The 15432-nt window shown below is 39.0% G+C and overlaps 1 protein-coding gene across 17 annotated transcripts in view; it reads left to right on the forward strand.

Annotated features, from left to right (window-relative positions):
* Window positions 1–15432, forward strand: part of DLGAP2 (DLG associated protein 2) — a 454795-nt gene that overhangs the window by 368114 nt on the left and 71249 nt on the right. For all 17 annotated transcript variants that reach the window (XM_058021030.1, XM_058021031.1, XM_058021033.1 and 14 more), the window contains one exon: window positions 3027–4096. In XM_058021030.1, coding sequence (XP_057877013.1) covers window positions 3027–4096 — 1070 coding nt within the window. The remainder of the gene's footprint in view (window positions 1–3026; window positions 4097–15432) is intronic.

Here is a 15432-nt window from a genome sequence, read left to right on the forward strand (position 1 = left end):
GTCTCCTGAAGAAAGTTGACTGAATAATACAAAGCACAAATTACTTGATAAATTTATATATTGTATTTCAAAATTCTGAAGATTTTTCAAAATATTTGTATGAAAAACTAGTTGTGTCTGGGATAAAAAACAAGTTTGATATCCTAGATTGACAAACCTAATTAGAGTGATAAATTTAAATGATGCACATATAAGTAATTTGGGAGTTTGTCTAGTTTAGTTACTCTCTACTACAGAGTTAAGAGGGGGCAATTACTTCTGGAAAACATCTACTTCTTAATTCATGTTTTAATTATTTTGATTACGCTTAATAAATGCCTATAGCAGTTTCTAGCTACTGTGTTTCAAACAAAAATAATTCAGACATTCCATGTAGCACAGAAAATGCTACGTGAAAGCAACATACAGAAAAGGGTATTTTTCTATAGTTGCAAAATGAGCTGGAATCACAGGGAGCCACAAGGGACAGAAAAGTGGTTGTTAGATTATCCATTGCAGTGCAGTCAAATCATCATTTCTCATATTCCTAGGGATGTAACAGGACCAAAATATTTGAAGCCTTCTGGGTTATGTTTGATGTTGCATGAGGCCTAAACAAATCACCAGGGACTAGCAATTCCATGCTCAAGAACTCCTTTAAAATTAATTTCTTATTCTCTTTCTTTCATTCCAGATTTTTTTTTTTTGTAAATACACTGGTGAGGCATAGTACAAGTTATATTCATTCATAGATGTGTAAGATTGTGATGAAAAGGCTTGGAGTTGACTCTCATCGTGTTGTTAGAGTGACAGAAGAGCTTCCTTCCACCTCCCTCGGGCTCACACCTCTCTGAACATTAATATCAGAAAATCCATAGGCAGTTTGGAAAATATTTCCTATATTGCAACTTCCTATTTCTGTAAAGAAGAACAGTACATTCCTTGGGTTGGAAGGCACCTTTAAAGGTCATCTAATCCAACCTCCCTGTAATAGGCAGGGATATCTTCAATGAGATCAACCTCTTCCAGTGTTTTACCACCCTCATTGTAAAAAAAACTTCTTCAGTCTATCAAATCTCATGGGTTTGTAAGAACTACAGTAGTAATCTCTGTCAGGTGCTTTGGGAACACTTTATGAGAAGTACAGACTAAATAAATTCAGCAAATGGTCCATTATTATTCCCCTGATAATGTTTGGTAATATCCTGGGTAAGTACCACGAATTACAGGACTACTTTATGTGGCTGAATTCCAAAGTACTGTTATAATTTACTGCCATGTCTGCATATAATCACAATTACGTCATTTCAGAGAAATAGTTATATTTCCTTCCTGTAACTACATTTCTGCAAGGTATTATAACCTAAATAGGACAACAGACTGGGCAATCAGCAGTAATAAGATTTTATTTTAATGTAATAATAGCCAAGAATTAAGTAAAAGAAACAGACAGGAAAACAAAATAGAAGCAGAAACGGATACATGCACAGACCCATCAGTTTGATGCCATGAAAAAGGATGGAGGTGGCATTTGTACCATTAATCCATCTTTGACTTCAGTGTGGCGCTGTTATACCTAGGCTGAAGAATACTTCACTGTTTATTAATTTAATGCTGCATTCATTTTAAAACGTTGTGTGCAACTCTGTTGAAACTAGGGTGCAATAAAATTATCAGAAACATCTCCCACAATAGGAAATACACAGCATTTAGGTTAAGGCATCATGATATAACACATATTAGTTGAATAAATTAAGAGAGAGATATGAGTATTGATGTGTTTCATGACCATATCCAGGCATTGAGTTTTCACCAGCTGTGGAAATATGATTTAGGAGAGCTCTGTCATATGGTTAGAAACCTTTCCATGTGCAGTCAATTACAGTGCTATCTCTACAGCCTGGTTTCAAGTGTCCAGTTAATAAATATTCCCTAGCTTCCATTCTGGTTGAGCTTCCATTCTGCAACTTCTTTGTATCAACCACCTGTGCTAGATTATTTAGATTCTTAGGGCAAATTTGCAGAAAGGGTGTGCTAAGTGGTTTGTATAAACACACATCTGTCTTATCCTCTAAAGGATTATCTTGCATCTTATCTCTTTGTCTGCTATTGAAATGTTTCTTAAATAAGCTGAAACTGAAGAGGGAAAGTGAATGGGAAAATCAAATTGAAGTATTTCTGGGGTTGTTTTTATTTTTCTGTTTGTAACATGTGACAGCTGCAAAAAATTGCATGAGAGAAAAAAAATCAAAGGCTTAAGTATCAAAATCTTTGCTTTCAAGCTACTCTTATTTAGCAATCATGCTTGCATAATAACCACAACTTGGAACACATGATTCATAGGAACAAGTAATCAAGTATATAAAACCCCATAGCTTGTACCTAAATATATTTGGGTTTTTTTCAGGAATAACTTAGAGTGATTAAGTAAATATTTTGTAGTGTGGTCATAAAAACTTTTTATTGATAAACTGTTTAGCAATATAAAAATTTAGCTTCATTTCAGCACATTCATATCTTTTCTTCTTGCTGTTTATTATTTATACTTATGAAGAGTGAACTTAGGATCATGAAGCTGAGATTCGTTGAAGAAAGTGAAGTTCCATTTGTGGTGCAAAAATTACTCCATGTAAAAAAGGATACATTTAATATATCCAACTGTGAAAGCATCAAAATAGAAACTAGACCCATGTAACTTAAATGATTAGTCACAAAGCTTGACATATGAGCTATAAATATTAAACAATAAACTGAATACTTGAATGTATCCATTAAATTTGGGTAAATTTACACAATTAATAGCTTCATAACATCTAGAATTGGTAGCACATGATTTTGCAAAGAGAAGGGAGGCTGTATTCTCCCCATAATTTACTCATAGTGAACAATTTTAATCAGTTTTTAAATGCTGGAAGCAATTTCATGAATGGTGAGACTTTCCACCAAGGTCATAGAGAAAAAATGTTTAGTTTTTCAATATACTTGGAATTTTCAAGTTGATCTTTTAATCAGACACATAACACAGGTTTTATGTGTTCTCATGACAGACCAGCAGTACTCATGGTCGCCTTCTCAGCACTTCAATGAAGAAAGATATTCTCCTGCTCCGAGGAATATGAAAGGATTATCTGGTAGTCGCAATCAACCACAGTTATGTTCAGCTCATACTTGTGGCTTAGCATCCCCTGAAGATTGTGACCATACCCACGACCTTATCCACCATGGGCAGGAGCCAAGGCCGTCGTATCTCCTCAGCCCCACGGAGAGCTGCCCGCTGGACCACCACCGTTGCTCCCCCCGCAGCTCCATTCATTCTGAGTGCATGATGATGCCCATGGTAATGGGCGATCACATGTCCAGTAGCACTTTCCCCAGGATGCACTACAGCTCGCATTACGACTCCAGAGACGACTGCGCCATGTCTCACGGTAACCCTAAGATTAACCGTATTCCTGCAAATCTTTTGGACCAGTTTGAGAAGCAGCTTCCCCTTCACCGGGATGGGTTTCACACTTTACAGTACCAGCGGACCTCAACAGCTGCGGAGCAGCGCAGCGAGAGCCCGGGCAGGATTCGCCATCTCGTTCATTCCGTCCAGAAACTTTTTACTAAATCTCATTCTCTGGAAGGATCCTCCAAGGGAAATGTTAATGGAACAAAGGGAGACAGTCGAGGGGACGATCATCATCATGGGCACCATTCCAAGCATAGCAAAAGGAGTAAAAGTAAGGAGCGAAAACCAGAAGGCAAGCATAAATCTGGAATGAGTAGCTGGTGGAGCTCCGATGATAATTTGGACAGCGATAGCACTTACCGAACCCCTAGTGTGGTAAATAGGCACCATGCAGATCATATATCCCATTGCTACCCTGAGGCACTCCAGGGGCATTTTGGGGATCTCTCATTGAAGACTTCCAAAAGTAACAATGATGTGAAGTGTTCAGCTTGTGAAGGGCTACCAATGACCCCTGACAGTAAATACATGAAAAGGAGTTCTTGGTCCACGCTTACAGTAAGTCAGGCTAAAGAAGCTTATCGCAAATCATCACTGAACTTAGATAAGCCTCTGGTTCATCAGGAAATCAAACCTTCTTTGAGGCCGTGCCATTACCTTCAGGTAAGAGGAAGATTTTCTTGAGATTTTAATGAAAAGAGCATCACAGTATATGCCATAGTCATCACAAAAAATATACAAAGGTATCTCTCAAAGAATTTCTGTACGGCTCTCCTAACGCAGATACCAGATATTCCATTGAAGTGAGAAATCTCTGGCTTTTGTCTTTGATTATAGACCATAGATTAAAAACTATAAAACAAGAGTGATATAAATTTGTTTCAGGTCAGTAGATGTGTTTTCATCTTTGGAATTCATACTGAACACCTTGATGAAATATATATATCACACTAAAAAGGGAGCAGTACTCTCAGCAGTCTGAGAGCTAGAAAGAGTGTTTCAAATACATCCATGAATGGGTGATTTTAAAAACAGGCTGTAGGGAATCCTATTCTTGTGTTCTTTTATTCCTTTTCTCCATGTTTTTGTAAGTAACAGATGAATGGATTTACTGGTGTACCAAATTGCTTTGTTGTGATGGTGATGACTCACATATTTCTTTTTAATGATTGGATCACCCAGGTTCATATTGAACTGAGTGTCTTTTGAAACCATACTATAACAACATCTGTGTTAAAAGATACATGGGTACCTCAGGGAGAGAGATATTTCAGACCTGGGCCTCAGACTGGTTTTGATGGTGCTCTGCACATGTGCTCTCTTGCAGCAACAAAGAAGCTCCCACTTTTTCCTACATTTAAATTTTATTAACTCCTGCTTGATGCCCTTTGCCACAAAGTCACGCTAATGTAACTATTTACCATGCTGCAAAATTATCTGGATCGAAGAATGACATGGGTTTAAAGAATACTTTTAGACATTTGAATAATTTACCTGACCTACGTCCAGCACAGTCCCATCACAAGTGACATAAGCACATCAGATTATACAGAGAACTCTAGTGGGTGCAGAGCAGAAAGGAGAGAGTACCTCAGAGGATAAATTTTTCAGTTAGCTTTGTCACCAGAAAAAAATGTAGTATACAAATATTCCTTTAATAATTTATGCTAAGAATAGCCCGTACAGCCCACATTGTTCTGAGTATGTTCTCTTCTATTTCTTTTTAAGGAACTCCTCTTTCTCCAGAACTTCACTAATTCTCACATTTACATGGGGAAATCTCTAGTCCAGATCTATGTATTATGAGATTTTCAGTTTCTGTGAGCCCTGCAGAAATGACTGTACTTCTGTGCAGAGCTCTCTACTCTCAGAGCTATAACTACATGATGGGGATGAGTCAAACTGGAAGAGCCAGATCTTTTCAAATGCATATGCAGACATCCAGGATCAATCCTCCCTACTGAAACAGGGAAAGTTTCTGATTGCAGAGAAAAGAAAATAAATTGCAGCCCTCAGAGCATTACCATGCAAATTGATTCCAATCTAGACTGACAGCTGTGGTATTTTATCATATCCAAGTACATTCTCATGTATGTAAAATAGACTGCACTTCCCTGGAAGTTTTTGATCTAACTCAACGAGCCAGAGCTGGAAGTGCGTCATGTGCAGAGACTTCCATTCTGTCTGTGTCCTGAAACCATGCATACAGCTGTGACATTACAGAGAAGTTTAGATAAGATTAGATTTTTCCTTCCCAATTCATACTTCTACCCTGAAAGCTCTGATTCCTCTATACTCCTTTGGGTTTAGTGCTTTCCTTCTGAATCATGTTTCATCATTTCTTCTTCCCCATCCCTCCACTCCTACATCTCATGTGTCTTTGCAGAAGCTATCAGTTTTTAATTTTCATTGGCCTTCTCCTGACTCCCAACTTTTATCAGCATCCTCAAGTGAATGTGGAAGACTGAGCTCACAAACCAACTTGGTTATCACCAAGCTTTAGATCCAGCCCAGTGACAGTCCTGGGGGTTGGAAAAGCACACTTCTTTACAGCCATTTTTTATGCTTTTTGTGAATTAGGATTGCTACAGAAAGTAATTTTCTTTCAGTAATTAGGAAGGCTTATCCAGCTTAAAATCTAGGAGATGTAAATTCAAATTTTTGCTGCACAGAGACTTTGTGATCTTTAAGACCTTTAAAAATGGGACAGTACCCATTCCCTATTCACAGGGATCCTATAATCAAAATGTGTTACAACTCAAGTGCCCACTTACTACCACAAGGAATCTCTACTTGTGTCCAAAGCACTATACAAGGAATTCTATAACAGAAATATTCTCACTATAAAATATTAAGATAAAACATAGGTTTCATCATATCAGAATATGCCATTCAGAGTATAGATAACCCTCAGACTGAGTGGCTGGCTTATTCACTGCCCAAGTTCAGCAAACAAATTGAGGGGATTCTATTCTGCCAATGAAATAACTAATTGCTTGGTTTTGAAACTTCTGCTTTGAGGGATGTTGGGCTGTCATGATGTAATCATTAAGATCAGAAATATGTCCCATTATTACCTCTGCCAGGAACTTTCTCTCTAACCCAGGAAATGTAATTTTTTAATCTCTGAACACTTCAATTGCTTTATCTGCAAAACTGAGGAGGGATATTTAATTTTTCTTATGGCAGTGTAAGCAGCATCACTGAATAATGATTGGATAAAAATAATCATTAGGTTCAGTAACTGAGAAAAGTAGAGAAACATGTCAGAATCCCTACCCAGGAGATTTTACTGCCTTGCTCAAAAGTAGAAGGCAATGAGAATTCAAGGGATTGTGAAGCTGATGTGCAGCAGCAGATTTCCCTGAGGTGCACAAGTGAACAGATTAGCATAAAACCCCAAGGCCTTTCACAGGGTCTCTGTTTTTAAAGTGGTATTTAATACATATCCTGACTGATGTTAGCTATATATTTTTAATTATTTTTAAAATAAAGCTGTGAAATTACAGTCTTTTAATGAATACACAGATATGGAAGTGTACCTCTGAATAACAAACAATTAATGTCTATATTTATATATTATTATATTTTTAAATTTTTTTTCTACTACCTTTTTTCTACTTTTGTTCTACTACCTAATTATATGAGGTTTATCAGGAGCCACCTCACTTTTCTATCTATTGGTTTTCTTCCTATTATTTTTTTTCATTATCTGCATGAAATATTTCTACTTCTATTTTCCATTGAGACTTTTGATATGCAGAATCTCAAACTGAAAAATCATGGCAGTCTTAGACCTGTGCTGTAGACTTTGTTTGCTGTCTTATGTTTCTGAGCTTCCACTTTGTCTTCTGTCATAATTACTGAGCTTCTTTTCCTTCGAACTGAAACTCTGAAGAGTGAGCGTAGGAATTTTCTTTCTAAGAAGGAAGCAACTAGCAAATTAACAAATGCCTGGGAAAAGGAGATAAGACAAGGGATTTTGAAGTTGTCTCCTCTTTATATGCTTCAGTCGTGTCCTAGAGTTGAAAGCAAGTATTTCTTTAACCTGATAAATCTCCAAGCTTAATCTCTGGCTCCTCTTTTAGGGTTTTGCATTTCCTTCTCCACACAGAGTCCTTGCAGCTAAGGCATCTCCTTGGACTGGGAGTGTGGCTGTAAGTTAGAGGTGATTCAGTCAGCATGCCTTTTTCAAGCATGCGTGGTCATCTAGTCCTGAAGTGGATGGTTTGAGAGAATTAAATCAGTTGAAACAAAGCTGTATAAAATAGTGATTATTTTTATCATTTAAAACCCAGACCAGATTTGCTTCACTCCTTATACAGCGGAGGTGATGGGAACACACAGGAACAAGGCAGAGGGGAAGAGTGAGAAGCTCATTTGGGAGGGCGTAATGTCAATCAGCTGACCAATTACCACCTCAAGAGCAGAGGACTACCATTTGTAATTGTACACTAACAGCATTTAGCACATCATATCTTGTGAATGATTTGCTGCAGTTACTGTGTATGGGCCTTTAATTTCTACTTTGAATCCAGACAAATTGAAAATTTCAATGCATTTCTGGGCAGCAAACACTTTGCCACCTCACTCAGCAGCAAAGCAGCCCAAGTAAAACACATGTGCAATAATGCACACTTTTTTATAGTATTAGCCATAGTAGCTGCTACTGTTTTACAAGTCATTTTAATTTTAATATAAAATATGCTAAGAAGAAGATAAATGAGCTGCGAGACCTCCTCTGTCTTCATCAGCTGTTTTGGCTAATTAGGGTTCACATGTGTACAGTGCAATGACTTTGATTAATTCCACTCTGATATGAGTACTAGCAAGAAGCAAAGATTTTTAACAGAAAAAAAAGGATATGAACTAGATACCTGTGCTGAAAGGATGTGCACAAAAGAGTCACTTACGGTTTCCAGAACTGCAATAACTTTGAATTCTAGTTAAAGAAAAATAATTCCTGCAGTAGAGCCAAAAGATAAGTGAGGGCATCACACTCACCATGACTGTAGTTCTGGAGCACAGTGTGATGTGTCACTGATTAATAGTCTTTCCTCATTCAACAGCCTCCAAAGCAGCTAGCAAATGGGGTAAACATACCACAAGCTACAGTGAATGAGTCAGCACTAAAAAAGGAAATAGCATGTTGTTCTAAAAATGGCTTCAACCCACTCCTGTCTTCCTAGTGCGGTTGAGAGCGAGCGTCATCGCTTACAGCAGAGGTACTGCTAAGCATGTGGATAATAATGTCAGCTGTGTACTCCACACAATGAAAGAAAAGCACAGTTGGCCTCTTGTAAAAAGAGAAAGAAAAAAGCAGCAGTTTCAACAAGGCTCTTTGCTGGTTTAAGTTAGGCTGCACAGAGAAAACCTTTGAGGACAAGTTAATGGATAAATAGGCCTTAAGCCCTCAGTTACCTTTTCTCAGGAGCTCTGCTGGTGGCCGTACGGATTCCCGCAAATTAAACCACTGCCCTTGTGAGGCACACGACTGCTTTGTACTCTCCCTCTGGTTTGCAAGGAGGGATTTTGAACTCAATGCACTTTTCTCAGCACTTCATCTTTGTGAAACTAGATTGTATGTGCTTGCTTGACATAAAACCCATGCATGAGCTACAGAAACTACATCCAATCCTCTACCAGTGAGTGCACACTGTGGAGCTAGCCAGAGCTAGCAGAGTTTTGATACTCACATCCAAATCACCATCACCCACGCTGCCTTCACAATGATTTATGACCAGCCACTACTGAAGAATTAACTGGGCTGTTTCCACAGCAGGAAAAGCTAGTATAGACAGTAGGGTAGCAGGGCAGTCTGCATCCTAGATCAGCATGGACAAATGCTGCAACATTTGGTTTCCTACAGCCACCCCTATGCCCTCCCAGCCAGCAGTGGAGATGTGCAAGACAAACAGGTAGTGCCCAAACAATAAGGGAAATGAAGGGACGACAGTTTTTTGCCCTATAGTCCATTCACAGTGTTAATGTCAGCCTGTAATATTTTGTGGAGCATTAAATAAAAAGGAGTAGTAAATCCTACACTTCCCTGTATTTACAGAATGCTGATGGGTTTGTGTATCACAAATCCTAGAATACTTAAACACCCCTAAGGGGGAAATACATTCAATCAATGATATTGTAAAGCAAAGCTCTGACCTAACAGCTGTCTTAAATCACTGGTATCTTGAATTACTGTGTTAATCAGTGATACAGGGCACTGCTTCCATGCCCGTGTACAAGGATCCTCTTATTGGATAAAATGAATTACTGAAACTTTTTTCTAAACAAGAGTGGAAAGATTTCAGAGTTAGTATTTTCTTAAAGCTGCCAGACTATGTCCCTGTTACTGTGGAAATGTCAAAGCTATGAGTAGAAAAGGGAGGCCGTGATCCCACTGCCCTTTAATCAGGAGGAGTTTTCCTCCTTTATGATGTTAGAAATGTGTTGCCAAATTGTTTCTCAATGTTCACTTCACTGAATCTGAAGGCTGACCTTTGCAGTTGTTACTCAAAGGTGTCACTGGCTCTGAAGAAGTTTTCATGCAGGAGTAACTTATGTTACCTACACTCAGGCCATCTGTCAGAGGAGTCTGCACTTGCAATGACTGCACACTGTCCTAGCCACAGGCTGGCTGCCTAGGGCAGACCCAGCTCCTCTCTAGAGCAGTCCATGCCATTCTTCCTGCAAGGATTGACTGTAAAAATGGTGAACTATTCACAAATGTTGCTTTGTGGTTTTTTTGCTCTTTTTTTTTTTTTTTTTTTTTTCTGGGTTTGACCATCTTACTATGCTGTGCTTAAAGTTTGTTTTTTAAAGTAGAATTGCAAATGTGTTTAAGTAGCTCATTGTCCATATGGACAAGTTTCCTGGTACTTTGGTAGGGAAACACTTTTTGAAAAGTATGTAGATAGTTAAGCATTACATAGTAGAGAGGCAGGAGAAAAATACTCATTTTGCTCTGGAAGCTAGATAATTGCAGTCATCTGGACTTAACCATAAAAAACATTATGTCAATTTTTAGTTAAAATCAGAAAAAAACAATGAGAGGCAAATACAGCTGTTAAATAGCCTTTAAAATATTTATGTTTTAAAGACAGGTACTGGTTTTTCAGTAGTAGACCTATAACAAACTGAAAAAAAAGTTATAAAATTTCTTGCTTCATTAAATAAGATGTTGTTTACCACAGGCCACTTTCTGAGTCAGCCCTGCATATGCTGCCTTTTAGGTTCATCCTTAGGTTCAGCCTTATAATAGCTCTGCAAAGTGGAGACCTTGCTCCTTAGTCTCTGGCTTCAGAGGTGCTGTGCATTGTAAGTTTGTTGGGAGCACCTCTCCTTTTCTTTTTTTTAGGGGCATTTTTTTTCTCTTACTTTATACTTCTGTAACCTTGAATATTCTGCAGGGTCTTGCCCAACTCAGAAAAGCTTTTTGTCAGCTTCAGTTGCTGATGCTGTGGTTCCCTGGGTCTCATCTGGTGCCTGTCAGTCAGGCAGCCCAGCTGGCCGCTGTATTCCAGGTGTATTCCCTTTCACCTGTAGGAAGAGACAGGCTGCAATTCTGTTTAGGTCTTTGGCCTTTGAATGCTTGGTTTAAGCAGAATTTTCATTTTATTCAATTTATAGAAAAAGATTTAAAGGAAAATGCAACCATGAGCTGGCCCAAAAAGACAAAGACATAGGAAAACAAACTCTGGGTGCAAACTCCCTTCCTTGACAGAGAAGCTGCTTGTGGCCTGGATGCAAAGTTCCAAGTTGTGATCTTTGATGTTTCTGTCAATTTCCCTTAGTACAATAATTGCTACCTTGTGCTACATTTATTCTATCAAATTACATGGTGTCAGGATGGTTTCCTTGGCGCTGCATTCTGATCCTCAAAACTGTTACGTTGCTCAGCAGGTCTCAGAGGTTTTTTCATCCAAGCTAGCCAATTTTTTCCTAAATTCCCTCCTGAGCACTCTTGGTCCAGTACTTAGCACAGGCCAGGGTGTATTCCTGGTAGCCACACTTTTTCAGAGGTACAGATTGCTCCACAGCATGGGGGTGAAGTGCTGCAGGGCAGAGACCTCCAGGCAAGACTGTGAGTCTTTAGTGACCTGTGTTTGCCCAGCCCAAGGCAGTCACCACCACATTTGCATCCTTCTCTCTCCCAAGTTCTTGTGGCTGTGCAGCAGCACAGTCAGTTGGGGCAACTCACCAGCTCAGCTGAACACTTACCTTTTCTTACCCTTATTACTGTTGTAGGGTTATTTTTCAGGGAGCACTCTAGGTCAATTGAGCATTACTAGCATTGCTTAAAAACCTGAATATTGCTTAAGGAAAATCTGCCCCACTGAAGTTAATGGTAATATAATTTTAAAGTGGCTTGAGCTGACCACAAAGCAGTGTCCCTGATCACACACCAAAGGAAATACACAGCCAATTGAAACACAGGTTTCTTGGTTGAAACTCTGCTGGTTTTGTCTCTTGGATTGAAAGACTACAAACATGTTCTTATGTACGTACAAGCCAAGCCCTCCCTTCAGTCCAAGTTCACCTTATAATAAAGCTCTGGCACAAGATCTCAGTGAGCTGAGCAGTCTAAAATCACCCACAGTGTGGACAAGCCCATGACTGCTGTCTGACTAAACCTTGCTCCACCACGTCAAAACAGCAGAGTCCTGAGGGCCCCAAAGAGACCCAAGAACACAGCAAAGGATTTCCAGGTGGCTGAACTGCAAGGATCTGTGCCATCAATATGAGCACAGTTGGTAATGGGGCAGGAATTTGGCCCACTTTTATCCAAACAGTATAAACAAAGCCACAAAGTCCTCACACCAATTACAGTATTTAGCCATCCTCAAATTATAATTCACATAGTTGCTGGAGAACCAGTTGGGAAACATAGTGCTGGTTCTTTTTTGTTGTTATTGCTGGTTTTGGGGTTTCTTTGTTTGTTATTTTTTAAATTTTGTTTTTAATTTTGCTTAATTTAATTTTTTTATTTTGCTTGTGAGATATGAGTTATAAAACATGATTAAACTGAAAAGAGTGCAGTTCTTTAGAAAACACAGAAGCAATTTTAGTACATTGGACAGAAATCTTTCCTTCAAAGATTGCTTAGTGCAGTTTGCTTGGAACTCCCCATGAGAGAATAAAAGTAGGCAATAAATAATGCTGACAATGATTTTCCTCTTTGAACATCTCCCAGCTGGAATAGTACGTTTGTGGTCTGCATAGGTGTCCAGATTATTACCAAATCCCAAATTCCTGAAGTCAAGTTGTTTTCAACCCAATGTAAAGCATGTATTGTTTGGGATCTACATTATTTCCTTCCTCTTTCTGTAACACTATGGCTGTTCAGAGCAAAGCCTGGAGACAATGGCTGGAAAGATTACTCTTGTTTTCTCAGATTAGCTCCTGCCTTGATGGACAGTGTCAACTCACCTTTGGGAATGCTGCAAGAACTCTCTGTGCTTCTGAGCTGTCAAGAAGTTCAAGGAGTAGAGGGTGGCATGTGAAAATTAAAGCTAATTATGAAGAATGACATTGTTAGTGGTGAGGAGGAGTCCCTAGCATGTTTTGTAGAGACTTTTCAATGACTTTATTGCATAATTCATGTTCCTTGCACAATGAATCAGCACATTAAAAAAAAAAAGCCACACAGGAGAAGCTAGTCAAAAATGTGCACTGAGAATTGTGGTGAGTTGTAGACACAAGATTAGCTACTGAGGAAACAAACTTCTCTTTTCAGATACTGCACTCTTCCTTCCTGCAAAACTCCTGAGCAACAGGGTCTAGAGTCTGCAGCCAGTAAACAGGGGAATGTCTTAGTGCCATCAACCTCAGAAAAATATTCTTGTAATTGCTTGGTGTTCCTTCTTGACTGAAATTGTTGAAAACACCGGAGGTCCAGCTCCCATCTCCCACTGTAGCATCAAGGAAATTTTCTGCTAATGCAAAAAATCATCTCTGTCTGCTCTGCAAGATTGTCATTTACTTTCATCTACTTGCAGCTGTGCACAGAGGCTGTTTTTTATGAGGCTCTTGAAGACATGATTTAGGAGAAAACCTCTTACCTGCATTTCAGATTGTGTCATCTTCTTGACCAGGCTGAGAAAGCATGAAATTACAAAAATTATTTGTCTCCAACAGAGTGTTTCATATCTTATCCTTCTTCACATCATGCATAGTGTAATTTCATGTGCAGACTTCGGCTTCTGCTTCTAGTAAAATGTGAAATTTGTATTACTAGAATAAGATTTAGGTAAAAATCAATATTTCCATTAATTTTATATCTGCATGCTAATTAAATTTCACAGAACTCCTATGAGGTAGGTAATCCTCACTTTAACCTTTGGGAATGAGAATTATGAAGAAGTGATAGTCATCTCCCTCAGCTGAAGCCCTTTATTTAGGAGAGTTTCATTTTAGATAGTAAAGTAATCAGCAGTTTTAAGCAGATCAGCAGTTTAGCTGTGGAACAACTTTAAAATTCTGGGAGCTGTGAGCAAATGCCATGGAAGTGGATGGAACACTGGGAGCAGGTCTGTTTTGAAATGTCAGTGGCTGTTGCCATTTTGATTGTTTTAGCTAAAGCCTAAACTGAAATAAACTTAAAAAAAATCAAATTAACAGTGATCAAAGTCCAGAAGAATGAACATTTCATTGTTTCTTCCAGTTTTATCATCAGTATTTCTTAGCTACAAGATTAGATGTTCACACTCCTAGAAGTAGTTTTAGGGGCCTAGATTGCCTGTTTCTCATAAGGTATAAGGAAAAGCTTTTTCCCCCTGAGTGTAGTGAAAAATTAGAACAGGTTATCTAGAGAGGTTGTGGAGTCTTCATCTTTGGAAATATTGTAAACCCAGTTGGACACAGTCAAATTATCACTGAATATCCTGAGCTGGAAGGGACCCGCAAGGATCACTGAGTGCATGTCCTGTCCCTGCACAACACCATCCCCAAGAGTCACAGAACGTGTCAAAGGGCGCTGTCCAAAGCTCTGTCAGGCTTGGTGCTGTCACCACTTCCCTGGGGAGCTGTTCTAGTGCCCAAACACCCTCTGGGTGAAGAACCTTTACCTGATATCCAACCTAAACCTCCCCTGACACAGCTTCAGGCCATTCCCTTGGGTCCTGTCATGGTCACCACAGAGAACAGCTCAGGGTCAGCCCCTCCTTTCTTCCCCTCACAGGCAGCTGTAACTGCAGTGAGTTCTTCTCCCCTCAGTCTCCTCCAGGCTGAGAAGACCTCAGCCACTCCTCGTACAGCTTCCCCTGAAGGTCCTTCAGCATCTTCGTAGCAGTCTGGGCAAGCTGTTGTACCTGGCCATACTTCGGGCAGAAGGCTGGTCTAGAGACCTCCAGAGTCCCTTCCAACCTCAGAAATTCCATGATTTCTAGTTTTTTCTGTAGTTTTGTCAAATTCATCCCTCTTTTCTCTGACAACATGCTGGTTTTTTCTTCCTGAGAATCAGGGGACAGGCACACAGCTGAAGTCCAGTTAAGGGTCCAAAATCCTTTTTCTGTCAAATCTGGTCTGAGCACAATCAGTATGCTCAACAGGAAGAATAGAAACATACAATCATTTAAAAATGGAATGGAAAAAAAATGGAAATTATCTTTAAGGCTATTGAGTTCAGCTGTTAACTCAGCACTGTCCAGTGCACCACTATACCATGTCCCTAAGCACCACATCTACACATCTTTAAAATACATCAGGGATGGTGATTCAGCTGCTTACCTGGTCATCAGTCCAGTCATCAGTCTATTTTAATCAAATTACAACACAGCATAAAACATATAAAATAATAAAAGAAGAAAAATAAGAACTCTACTCAAACAAATATGTATTGCTTTTTTAAAAGGGAGATAGAAATAAGATTTAAAATAAAATTCAGAAATCATTACTTTTGCAGCCATTACCTGGTCATGTGACACTCTAGGTATTGAGCTAAAAAATCAGTAGCAAGGGGTATTTTAAGATATGAACTTCTAACAAGGAACAAGGATAGCAAC

The sequence above is a fragment of the Melospiza georgiana genome, chromosome 3 (genome assembly GCF_028018845.1).
Source record: "Melospiza georgiana isolate bMelGeo1 chromosome 3, bMelGeo1.pri, whole genome shotgun sequence".
Classification (NCBI taxonomy): Eukaryota; Metazoa; Chordata; class Aves; order Passeriformes; family Passerellidae; genus Melospiza; species Melospiza georgiana.